Below are 12,658 nucleotides of genomic sequence, written 5' to 3'. Positions count from 1 at the left end.
TGGCAAGCCGGGGAACACCACAGAGGTTCATTCAGATTTCCCACAACAGTAACTATCTAAGGAACCTTTGAGCAAGGCATTAAGACCCCCAGCTTACAGGTGTGAGGCAACACTCAGACATCCTGTCCTGCCTCATTATGGGGTGTAAAAAGTCCTTTACACTTTTGTCCTGCCAGAAAGATTGGACTTACACGGGCTTGTAAAGGCAAACACTGATATTTTTAGACTGAGGCCAAGAGCTGATAATTAAAAACTTTTATGTTCAATGAGTTTTGCACCATAAAATTATAAGCACTGCATGTTTCCCTCAGATTTTCAGCCTCTCAAGCAGCCTCACCTGCTCAAAGGTAGTGGAAACTCTGGGATATATTACCCGTCTTTAATTTGCAATAGTGCACAATTTGAACAATTAAGTAATTAAATACAATCTGCTAAGACAATAGGCAGGTTTTCCAATGTTTTATGTAGCTGAGGTCAGGAATAAAACCTCACTTTGAGCTCATGTCATTTAATTTAAAAAAAAAAAAGGCCATTATCAGTCTGAGGTGACAGTCTAAGGTGTTAAACTCAGTAACACACAGACAGCTGCTACAGGGAGCACAGATCCACAGAGCCACGAGATCTGTTAAGAGATTTATTGCAGATATTTTTTTTTTTTTTTGCAAGCATGATGAGTAACAGCATGATGACGATGGCAGCTTCCTAACAATCAGACGTGTCAGATGTGTTCAGCTCTCCTTCACGGCGAAGCAGAGCAGTTTACAGTACAGCAGACGGAGCACTGTGTGGTTATTGCATGTAGACAACAGCGTGGTTTCACTATCAGTGGTAAACAACAGTCCTAAGCAGGGCTCCTACACAGCTTATACTTAAAAAATTATATTGTACACGTCTGCACCTCTTGAGTGGGTTTGAAGGTTTCAGTCGGCGTTGATGAATACTGTCATTATTTTTCACAACAATGTGTATATTACAATGTGGAAAGTCACCGTCTGCAGCTCCATCAAACTTGCATTAAGAATGAACAAAGAGTTTTTCATCCTTAACTTTCAGAGTGATTTTAAATAATTAAAGACCTGGGTGTTTTGTTTGTTTTTTTTGTGTGTGTGTGTTTTTTGTTTTTATCATTTTCCAAAGCTGCGTAGGAACCCTGTGATGTGACTAAACATTCAGCTGTCACGACTAATGGAAGAACAATGGTGATGCTGCATCATTTATACAGTGTCGGCTTCAAAAAGCGTTGCAGTGTGTTTGCAAAGATGCGAGCAAACCTCGGGGATCCTCGAACTGATTAAGCATGTAGCAAATGATAACGTAACGACTTAGCAAAATGTAATTAAAACATCCCGTAAATCACTTGAAATCATAATGAAACCTGAAAATATCATTCTAAAACCCCGTCACTGCATTAAGCCTTTTTTATAACTTCATAAAGGGTGTAACATTTTTATTGATGATGTAACAGTAATAATGGATAATAATGAATTAGGTTGTTACCTTGTTGAGTTACTATATTGTTGGTCAACATTGTGATTGCATCACCAATTAAAAATGTTACACCTTTATGATGCTTTTTTGTTTGATTTAATAACAACATTGTTTTATTTGTTTTCAACATTTTGAGTGATGTTATTACCACATTATATGATGTTATCTGGCAATTATAACATTATCAGTTGCTACAAAGCACCAAAGTGGCTGCCCTGATTCATTTCTGAGTGAAAGGTGTAAATTCAACTAAATCTGGCTCAATTCTTGAAGTGTGGCAGCCATCTTAAACGCATCATGAGTCCAAGATGTTCCCTCAGCAAGATCATTACAGGTTTATGCAGCCAAATAGTATATTTTATGAAAATTAATCACTCAAAGTAGGAAATAGAGTCATAAACTGACTGTGACTGCAGTGAAGTCCAGACTGGATGCAATGTAAAGATAAAGATGAACAGTGAAAAAAAAAAAAACTCTTATAGTCGTTTCCCTTGAATGCAGCTGAAGTGGAGGCACTGAAGGCAGCGCAGTCTGTCTGCACTGCAGTGACAGGCTCTTTCCAGCTTTAGGGCTGAGCTTGCCAAGGGAACCTTTGGCTCAGCACACCGCACGATTTAAACCCAAGTCATCCCACACAAAATGACACAGTCGGGATGAGAGTCGGACCAGAGCAGTTAGCACTTCTGCTTTAGAAGTGATCATTCTAGGGACACAAGAACACTCATTATCCTCACTTTTTTTCTATCGAGCGCTCGTTCAAGGTTTTCCTTTGAGTTGAGAGATCACTGAAAACCTCATTTTGATTTATTGTGTAAAATATATGCCTCCCTTTGACACTATCTGTGGTTAAGAGCTTTACAAACAAACCTGACGCTGCAGCTTTAACCTTCACACTCCTTAACTACCGTTTCCTTGTGATTTTGTCGTGCAAAGTCAGTGTTTTGTCTTGTCTCACTCATTGTGAGTAAGTCCAAGTCCTGAAATGTGCAAGCTAATTGAAGGGTTTCACCCTAAAAAAATGCTGCCTCCTGGAATTCAGCCAGTATTTCAATAACTCGGGTGATTTTACTCTCAGAATTGTAATTATTTGGTAAGCAAAGGTCATAAAAGGACTCCTAACTTCAACAGCAACCCACAATGAGCTTTACTTTTCTGCCAGAGATCATTTTGTCTTTTTTTTTTTTTTTTCTTCCTCCCATAAATTGCAGATACCTCTCTTTGGAGTCAAACTGTTTTCCCAGAGGTTTTGTTGCCCAGAAATTTGGCTGGGAGGACAATTTGTGTCTTAATTATTTCAAGAGACCCAAAATGAGTCCTGTATAATGTGCACCCGCACTCGGTGATCAGAAATCTCTCCTCGACTGGCTTTAGTCTTCCCCTTTTTCCTGCAAAACCAAACAGCAGTGAAATTGTGTGAAAAAAAACTACAGAACTGGCCAGTACATCATTTAGTGGCATTTCGTGCTATTATTTTTTTGCAGTTGCAGTGAAATCTAAACCCTCCTCACAACATTTGACCTTTAAAGCACATAAAAGTAGTGCCTGCTGTTTGCCTTCGCAGGGTAGAGTTTGGCTCGCCACATCCAGGACAGCATCACACTGCCAGAGGAAATGTGCAATTAAAATAAAAGCGTAATTTAGCCACATTTTCCTCTAGGACACAAACAAATTTAGGCCCCGATGTTCAGAATTAAAGTGTTTACAACAATAAACTATCCAAAGAACAACTTCTTTTTTTTTTTGTCAGCACCGCAACCGGGACTGTAACTGGGAACAAAACAGGGACAGATGTGGACCCCAAAGTAAAACCATCCCCAGGCACTGCTCCTGCGTGAAATCACAGAGGAAACACTGGGCTTCCGATAGAAACAAGATGCTTGTGGGGGAAAGCCGGCCCGGAGCGAGCGAGGAGCCGGAGAGGAAGGAGAAGCCGGCACAGAAGCACCTGCTGCAGAACACAGGGGCGAGCAAGACAGGAGTTTAAAATCCATGTCAGCTGGAGACAGAAAGAGAGAGGAAAAAAGAGACGATACAAAACACACCAGGCGGTGGAAGGTGCGGTTGTGTGTCGAAAACCAAAGTTCAGTCACTTCTTCTCATGTTTTGACGGGGGAACGAGGAGCCGGCGCAGGCATCACACGCCCGCCTGTCTCCTCTCTCAGTCTCTCACGTTCACACAGTCAGTTTACATTGTTTTCACATGGAAAGCTGTGGCTCTGAGAGACTGCAGCCACCGTACCGGCACATAACAGAGAGGAGAGTCTGCAAACATAACAGGGAGGGAAAACGCTTCTGATGTCACTGGTGTTTCCTCTGGTGTCGCTCAGCGGCGGTGCAAGAGAGCTCCCGACAACCGTAAATGTGCAAATTTACAAAAAACAAAAAACATCACGACACAGCCTCCAACCTCTAAGAAGCTCCAGTGTTTTCAGCTTAAAAAGGCGATCCAGGCACTTTGAATGTCAGGAAATGTGACAACAAGGGAAGAGATGTTTAGAAAAAAGCCTTTATTGTAGTGGCTAAATCACTAAAAAAGGCAATATGTTCTTCATATTGGCTTTCAGTGGTCGAAACATGGTGGCTTTTTAAACAATTTCCTTCTTCCTCCTTCCTCTTGTCACATTTCCCGATCGCTGTCTAAAGTGCTCCCTGTTTCCAAGAGCACCCGACAGATTCTTGATCTTTATTTGAACACGTAGAGCAACCAGTCCTCTTTTTTCCCTTTCTCTCTCATGCTTTCAAGTGATGCTTTTGTTATAATAAAGCCTCCAAAAGTCATCCTCTGCACTGCAACCTGCCCCCGTGCACCATCGCTGCATAAACGCACCAGAGGAAACAAACAAAAAAAAAAAAAAAGTGACATCACATTATCTAGGCTCAGTTATTACAGTCAAAGTTACATTGTCAGATCATTTGAATCAGTAAACTGGCATGCAGGTTATAATCCGAGCTGAGAACCTTAAGAGCTTCTAACATATTTACACAGAGTCTGTACTTGAGGAGAAGATGTGCCTACAGGGTTTATACAGCAGCTGGCACCTCAGATGGACCCGTCTACTGTTTCTGATGATAATTAAAACCAGTTTTTGTACACCAGAGGCTTGCAGATGATTTTAAATTTGATGATTTGTGTAAATTTAACACCACACTGAACTTTATAGGAACCAAGTGAAGTAATTTTCAAAAAACCATCCATGTTGCATGTAATATTCCTCTATACCTCCTATATACATTTGCATACATCACACATATCTGAAGCCCAACGTTCAGGAAAGCTATGGCGTCTCCTCCTACAGTGACTTGTTGCTTGTCTTTTCTCTTTCACAAATAATTTAGAGCCACGTGCTCCTCGCTGTGGCTGAGCTGAGGGTTTGACCCAGATTTGTTTTTTGTTTTTTAATAACTTTAATAATAACAATAACCCATAAAGCTACTATCAAAACCCCTTTCAGTGCAGATGCATTCAGTTTCAGGATTAAGGTGCAGAAAATTGCTATTAGGTGCATTGAAACTGAATGAATTCTCAGACATCCCACAGTTATTCTCTACGCAGCTGACCTCTGACAGCATATCGTGACTTCTCAAGTCTCACTTATAAATTAAATCATAACTCACAGAATAAAGGGATGCAGGACTTTATACGCATGACCCCAATTACAAACTCCACACACCAAAACTGTCAACGTTCTCTCATATTCTTTTTTGTTTTGTTTTTAAAGACACTCGAATCCTCCGAGGCGTCTTTTTCTTCTTTAATCAACACCTCGTCATCAGAATGTTGCACCTCAAAAACAACAACAACACCGAAACTAAAGAAAACTCCCTGCAGCAGAACAGCCCGCGCTTCCTGAGATCAATGTGCTGCTGCCGTTTTTTAAACGGCTGGAGGCCCAACGCGCCGTCGCTGTCGGCTGGCACAGACACATCCGTCAGCCCAGCATCCAGACAGACAAACCCCCCGAGTCGCTCTGCACCCACTGAACTGTAAACCTTTTGTTCCTCCACGGGGACGTGATGAAGGACGGAGAGAGCGAGCAACAAAGCGGGAGAGCGGTAACTGCCCATTACGGGGTGGCTGCAGGTTTCAGCAGGTTCAATTTCACACTTTTCAGAGCTGTCTCGTTGCAGTTATACAATTTTTTAACCAAAAAAAAAAAAAAGAAAAAGAAAAGAAAAAACAAAGAAAGAACGGTGATTTTTTTTTTCTCCCCACTGGAAAAGCAGTGGACTCAGAAAACACCACATTTTAAGGATGGCTTTAGCTTTTTTTTTTTTTTTTTTTGAAGCTGCACCAGGGATTTTGTGGACATTTGGTGGCTCCAAAATGGCAGCAAGGAGTTAAAAGCCCAGAATCCCACAACCCACACGATGTTTATAACAACTTCTACCAAATCCTGTGTGATTAATGCCAAACATTTTGTGATTTAGGCAACTTTTTCATGCTGAGGACACCAAACCAGATCTGCATTAGACCACACAGCAAGACTCAGGATTCGGACCAACAAGTTGTTTGTTGTTGTATGACCGGATTGGAACTGTTTTTTGTTTTGTTTTGTTTTTTCATTTCATTCATCGGCAGCATTAACAATTGGTTAATTTATTAAATAATGTCATGAACATAAATAACAAATTAGTTTTGTCAGCTATAAAAAAATATTGATACAATGGCTCCAGCCCTAAAACATTTAATAATGAGAGGCAGGTGGACAGAATGAATGGATGATAATCCATTGATTAATTGAATATCATTAAAATTATTACTATTTTTTTTTTTTTAATGGGAAGGCATCAATCATCAGTTAATCTTTAATGCTAAGTGCAGACTGTGGATGAGGGAATACTTACATGTCATCTCATGGTTTTAATCTCCACAGAGGAAAATAATTATGAAATTAAACTTTTTTTCTTTCTTGTTTTTTTTCTGGGGACCGCCTTCAATTCCCTCATGGACCCCTGGTGGTCCCCGGGCCGCACTTTGTGAACCAATAATTTAGGCCGAGAGGACGGCTGAACAGTCAATGTCCATCTCACCTGGTGCAGCTTTAACAGTTAAGGCCTTGAAATTAAAAGAAAGTCTTTAAGGTGCACATGCAAAGTCTCCACCACGAGTGATAGATTCTCCCCACTTTAAACGCTTCATGTGCACATCAAGGGTTAAAAAACTAGACCCCACGACGGCATTGTGCATCCCGCCTTAAGCCTGTTCATATAACATCTTACGCACACAGTCTTTAAATTGTCACTGGAAAAATAACTCGGGTTGCATTCCAGTGGCAGAGGACGGAGGCTTTGTGGGGAGCGAGTGTGGTGAGGCTGGTGAGGACCCAGGAATGAGCGCTTGGGATGAGAGGCAACAGAAAATGGCTGAGTGAAACAGTGATGTGGGGGTGGAGGGGGGTGATGACACACGGCCTAAAATGGCTGTGCAGGGGGAGAGGGTGACGTACCGCAGGGTGAGCGATGGGAGATGCAGGATGAGAAACCAGAAATGAAGACAAACAAACAAAAACAAACGTTAACACAATCAATCCAGGACCATCCATCCTGAGTTTATTCAAATTTTATGAGTCACTTATGTAAATTATGTTGTTTTTAATACATAAATACTTGATTTGTGTCAAAAAAAAAAAAAGAGAGAAGGAAAAAAAACCTGCTGCATTTCATACATCTGAAATTCAGATTTCAAGTTTAACTAAAATCAAATCCAGTACCCGGTAATTTCCTGCAGAATGTCTCCACATTTGGATACATGATAAAAAAAAAAAAAAGAAGATATCCTTTGAAGACTGATTAAATAAATAAATAACATGACACTTCTTCCAAAACAAACTACAATAGTCTAAATCGTGCATTAGGTCAATGACAAATATTTCTGGATATAATTTTCAAAAATATTACGTGATCGTTAGTGCAACAAGCCGCATTGCCTTTCAAAACTAGTGGGAATTTTTTTATCGTTTTATTTTCTTCTCACAAAACACAGTATAGGGTTCCTACATATGCTTTAGTATTTTAGATTTTTAGACTGTAAATGTGGGGGGTTGTGTCATATACATCAACAACTTTCTGCAGCTGCGTAGGAACCCCCGATGATATGTCTGAACTTTTCCTTCACAAAGCAGACAGACTCCACGTCATGTTTCCCTGATTTTAAGCTCCATCAGTGTTAAAAATGTTGCTGGTCTTCAACTCTTTCTCACAGCTGCCCTCTGCTCGCCACCTAAACTCTACTCTCTATTAATCGTCTAATATATTCTACAAAAATATCCATTCCTCCACTGATTAAAAACAAAGGGCTGGTGCAGTACACATTTCAGAAGAAAACGGGGCACATGTGCTATATTAAGAAAACAAGTCCATATAATGGCCAACTACAGGTGCATTAATTGCAAAATAAGCAATATATCAGCCCTATATCAGGAAGAGAAAGCATCCACACACCGTCAGGATGACAGGAGAATTTATTTGTTACTCAATTTATGAATTAAAGTCTTTTTTTTTTGTTTGGACATCTTCATTTCTACTGACAGCGTGTGGATTCTGTTTCCCTTTCAGATATATTACAAAATACATTTTAAAAATGAAACACATAATTGTGCACACTTGTTCCACCTCAAAATGAAAAGAGAGAGAAAAATCACATGTACCTAAGGTACATGATGTATAAACGGCTTATTGCTTTAAATATTGGTACTTCTAGTACACGTCAGATCCATGATTAGGCTTTTCAAACAAATCATTTGGGACGGCTCGTAAGGTAAAACACAACACACTCTGTCAGCTCCCTGCCACGGCAACGCTGGTCCAACCACATCAGACTGAACATTCACACCCTGAGTCCACAGAGTTAACAAACACCTTTCAGAAATTAATTACATAGTGCATTTACACAGAGGGACTAGTCGGCAGACAAGAGTGAAAGTACTGGGACAGAAAACTAAAACTAGCCTTTTTTTCTCTGCTGACTCATCTATAATGTAATAAAGAGTTCATCAGAAGATGAAAGCAAGGCAAAACAAACTGTTGTCTTTTCATTATCGGCCTTTTTGGTTTCCTTGTGAAACCATTCGGGAAAACAATGACAAGCAAATACGACAAACTCAAATTCACTGTCAGAGCTTTTGGTACAAGCTGCTGCTGCTCCTCTCCTCTCTTGGGTAGCATCAACACTTTTATCCAAACACCGCAGCGGCCTGACGAGCCAAGCTGATAAACACGAGCAGCGGGAAGGTGCGGCGGTGCTGCCAGCGGTGAGCCGTGACCTCTGCTCGACACCTCGCGCCGCAGCCACAGAGGGCCGGCGACAAACACACAGCTGTCGAAAGCCTTTGTTTCTGGGGCGTTCGGAGGAGCCTCAGTAAATTACTTATTCCAGTCAGCCATGAAAACACAGTGCGCATTGCTTTGTCAGTGCTGGCGTCGGGGTTCCTACAGATCTTCCCATTTCAAATTTAAATTCTTTTTCCAGAACTTTTCACAGCACAGCGTTGTGTGGTGCAATTAATCAATCCATAAAAAAAAAAAAAAAAAAACGTTTTTGGGTGAATTTGGATGCCTTTTTCACATTTTCCCGACTCAACAGACCCACGCAGGAACCCTGGTTACTGATTTCAGTCAGACTCACATTCACTGGTGTGCATCACTTCACAACACTGACATGCCTTTTGCTTCGCTGACCTTTGACTCCACTGTGCCCAGAAACAGTGGCAGTGCTGCTGACATACACACCCCACCCCCCGCCGCCGCCCCGCTCTGCACCCCCCCCCCCCTTCTCCCAGAAACCCTGTCAGGCAGCAGGAGACAACCAGGAGCTTGTCACGGCGTTCCTCTCCACACGTACTGAAGTGTTTACACTGGCTGATGATTTATGCGGCAGCGAGCGTGCCACGTTCTGCCGGAGCGTCTCTAACCTAAACACAACCCTCCAGTGTGGCTGGCTTTGGCCCATGTATGGGGTGAGTGTTTACCCTGCGCCCATCAGGCTGACTGGTCCCAGGCGAGGCCCTGAACTGGGACGGCACCTGACGGGAGACGAACGGCCGCTTCATCATCCAAACACGAGACAGCGGATTCCGGGAATGGATTTAACGCAGGGTTTGTCCACTCGCGTTATCTCGAGTGCCACTTTGTCTTCCTCATTTACACCCGGACACGGCTCATGTTAATGTGCGGGCCACGAGCACAGAATACCCAGAGTTCAATGCAGTTCAAGAGTCATGATCGCCTGACGAGAGGAGCGTCGACTCCTCCCTGTGTGCAAACACTGAGAGACACACCATCAACAAAATCGCTATAGGTCCATTGATTTCTGATAGGACTGAGCATCCTGGGAAACTTGATCGATGTCTGGACCCTCAACAAGCCTGAGACCTTTAACAGTCACCAACAACAGCTGATCAGATTTCCAAGCTTGTTTTCCTTCCAGTGTGATTCTGTTTCACTCTAAAATTGTTCCGCCTGGCTACGTGAAAGAATGGATTTTTATTTGGAAAGACTCAAAATCAATACTGAGTGGTTTTGCGTCCATTGCTGGGGTCGCTGGTGAACCTGAAGTGATCAAATGCTACCTAATTGATGCTTGCTACAGTAGCTAGCTGTTTTAACATTAAGAGAGGCAACGCCGGAGCAGCGAAAAATACACAATTTGCAGGTTCAAAGCTTCGTAGCTGCACGACACAGATGCAATGGGATGAATTTAGTGCAGGGTAGTCAACTCCAAAAACGTCTCCAATTATCTCTTTGTCCTGGGGAATTTGCTGCTTGCACCCTGTGCAGATCCACGGCTGCAGTGCAGAGATAAATGAGGATCTAGAATATGCATCTAGTATACAAAACGCCTAATCTCCAACTCAGTTCTCACACACTTTTTCTGCAGTCCATAGTGTCACTTAAAACACTAATTTACATCAAGTAAATCCCCAGTGAAAGGAACATCGTAGCTATAGCATCTGGTTAAAATACTAAAAAACAAATACGCAACAGCATATGATGCATAATATTTGGGTCAAGACAAGGCCACTCTGTATTAAAATGATGGAGTTCAAATATACCGCCGGTCTCACACTCCTCCTCCTGCTCTTCTAATTTATGCACAGGGCAGGAAACTAGCTTTTTGTTCCCATGCCCACGGTGGCCGCCAAATGCCACTTTCACTCCCTAACACACAACTTCCTCCAAACTGCTACTTCCTGTCGTAGAAACTGGGAGAGCAGCCACAACCGGCCAATATTTTATCAGCGGCTGGTGTTAACGCTCCAGTCCTGACTATGATCTCCACTGCTAATAATATACTGTATCGGTCAGGCTCCACTGGATTGTTATTATGAATTATATTATTTTTTTTAGGGATAATCCAATTTTTTTTCTGACAAATGTGCCACAGTGCAACTTTGGCATGCTAGGGAGAGCCGTACTGAATGTACAGCTATATATATACATGAAGAGATCCACTCCGAAATGAGCTGTCTGCTGTTTCAAAACGGTGACAAAAAAGCTACTAAATTAATGGGTGCAAAGTGAAAATGAAAAGATATTAAGGTACATTGTGGTAATTTCTATACAATTATATTGATAGCAGGTAACTTCAGTCCTTGGCAAGCAAAACACTTTCATAGCGTGGGTCCTCTATTTCTACGTGAGAGGTATTGAATGATGAACTTCATGTTACAAATTTTTTTTTTTTTTTTTCCCAAAATGGATGTTCTGCATTTTGGAATTCACCTCTTCATTAACAGCCTCAAGAATTTGAATATATCTTGTCTTTTGTCTTATGGTGTCTTTGGTTGCAACCACCATCTAAACGTCCCGTAGCCAACATGAGCTACATCCATTACATTCAAAAATAAATAACAGTAGTCACTTTACTACATATGAATATGAGGCGCTTAAAAAAAAAAAAAAAAAGGAAAAAGATACTGTTGCAGGATAAATCAAACAAGATCAAAGAGGAAAAGAAACCGAGTGGAATGACGGTGATGAATGTGGTTTTAGTGTGCAAATTTTGAGAAATGAACTCTCATTTCTCTGAGATGATTGCATGAATGAAATGAAAGGCAAGATGGTTCACCTCAAACCTAAACCATATATCTCCCAATATACTTTCCAAATCTGATTATGATTAATTTCTTTCAGCGACTTGAAGGTAAGAGAACCAGGGTTCCATGTCATTATAATAAATAGCTGAGTAATATTAAACAAACCAAATATATACATAATCATTCCAAAAGGGTTATTAAACATGATGGCAATTTTAGCTTCTCTTTGAATTTGTGCATCTAAAAGGCTCTACACCTTTTTTTTTTTTTTTTTTTTGTCTTTTAAACAAATTAACAAGTGCCCTAATCATGATGGAACAACATTTTGAGAAGGCAGCCGTTACCTCAGACTCTCTCTTGGCTCCACCAGTTTGTCCAGTTTGGTCTGGTGTCCAGAGCTTTCTGAGACTGGCGCGACTCCAGCCACCAACTTCTCAACAGTCTTTTTTTTGTTTTGTTTTGTTTTGTTTCTTTTTACATGAACCCCGACTTTCTGGGAAATGAGTTAGCTGTTGAATTTAGCTGCCTGCTCCTTCTCAGCCTTCTCTTTGGCCTTTTCCTTCTCCATCAGTTTCTCCTCCTTCTGCAGCATCACCATGATGTCGGCCACCTGGCTGGTGGTGATGTCGATGTCCTCCTTGTCGATCAGCTCCACCACCTGCAAAAACACAGCAACAATGTCATACCATCCTTTCCTGAAACGATTCCTAGCACCAAATTGGACACCAGCTGTGGTATTTTGAAGAAAAGGATACTAGGGAAGCTACCAAAATATCCACTTCAGGTAATGATTTTTTTCTCAACAGTTTTCCCAATGCACTTACACATTTAGATAAAATAAAAGCTAATCAGTTTAAATACATACACAAACTGCTGCTGACAGCATTATAGCAAATAGCTGGTTAAATAAACAAAACACTGCCTGTAGCAAGTGAATTAAACCAATTAAAACATGTCCAGTAGCTAGTTAATTAAATAAATTAAAGGTAATTATACAAATAAACCATAGCTATTACAGTATATAAACACAGATTGAGGCCTGTAACTCCCCACAGATTATCACTCATAAATTTCACAAAATGAAAGATTAGTGAAGCGATAAAAAGGCTTCTATTTCCCAATTAGGTACAACCCAC

The 12,658-nt window shown here is 41.1% G+C and overlaps 1 protein-coding gene across 4 annotated transcripts in view; it reads right to left on the bottom strand.

Moving 5' to 3' along the window:
- Window positions 1-6,999: 6,999 nt before the first annotated feature.
- Window positions 7,000-12,658, bottom strand: part of letm1 (leucine zipper-EF-hand containing transmembrane protein 1) — a 28,959-nt gene continuing 23,300 nt past the window's right edge. For all 4 annotated transcript variants that reach the window (XM_030082093.1, XM_030082094.1, XM_030082095.1 and 1 more), the window contains one exon: window positions 7,000-12,180. In XM_030082093.1, the coding sequence (XP_029937953.1) occupies window positions 12,028-12,180 (153 nt within the window). In that variant the 3' untranslated portion in view covers window positions 7,000-12,027. The remainder of the gene's footprint in view (window positions 12,181-12,658) is intronic.

Source organism: Myripristis murdjan, chromosome 22 (assembly GCF_902150065.1).
Source record: "Myripristis murdjan chromosome 22, fMyrMur1.1, whole genome shotgun sequence".
Classification (NCBI taxonomy): Eukaryota; Metazoa; Chordata; class Actinopteri; order Holocentriformes; family Holocentridae; genus Myripristis; species Myripristis murdjan.
The sequence above is the reverse complement of the archived record's forward strand: the minus strand, read 5'-3'. Positions and strand labels throughout refer to the sequence as shown.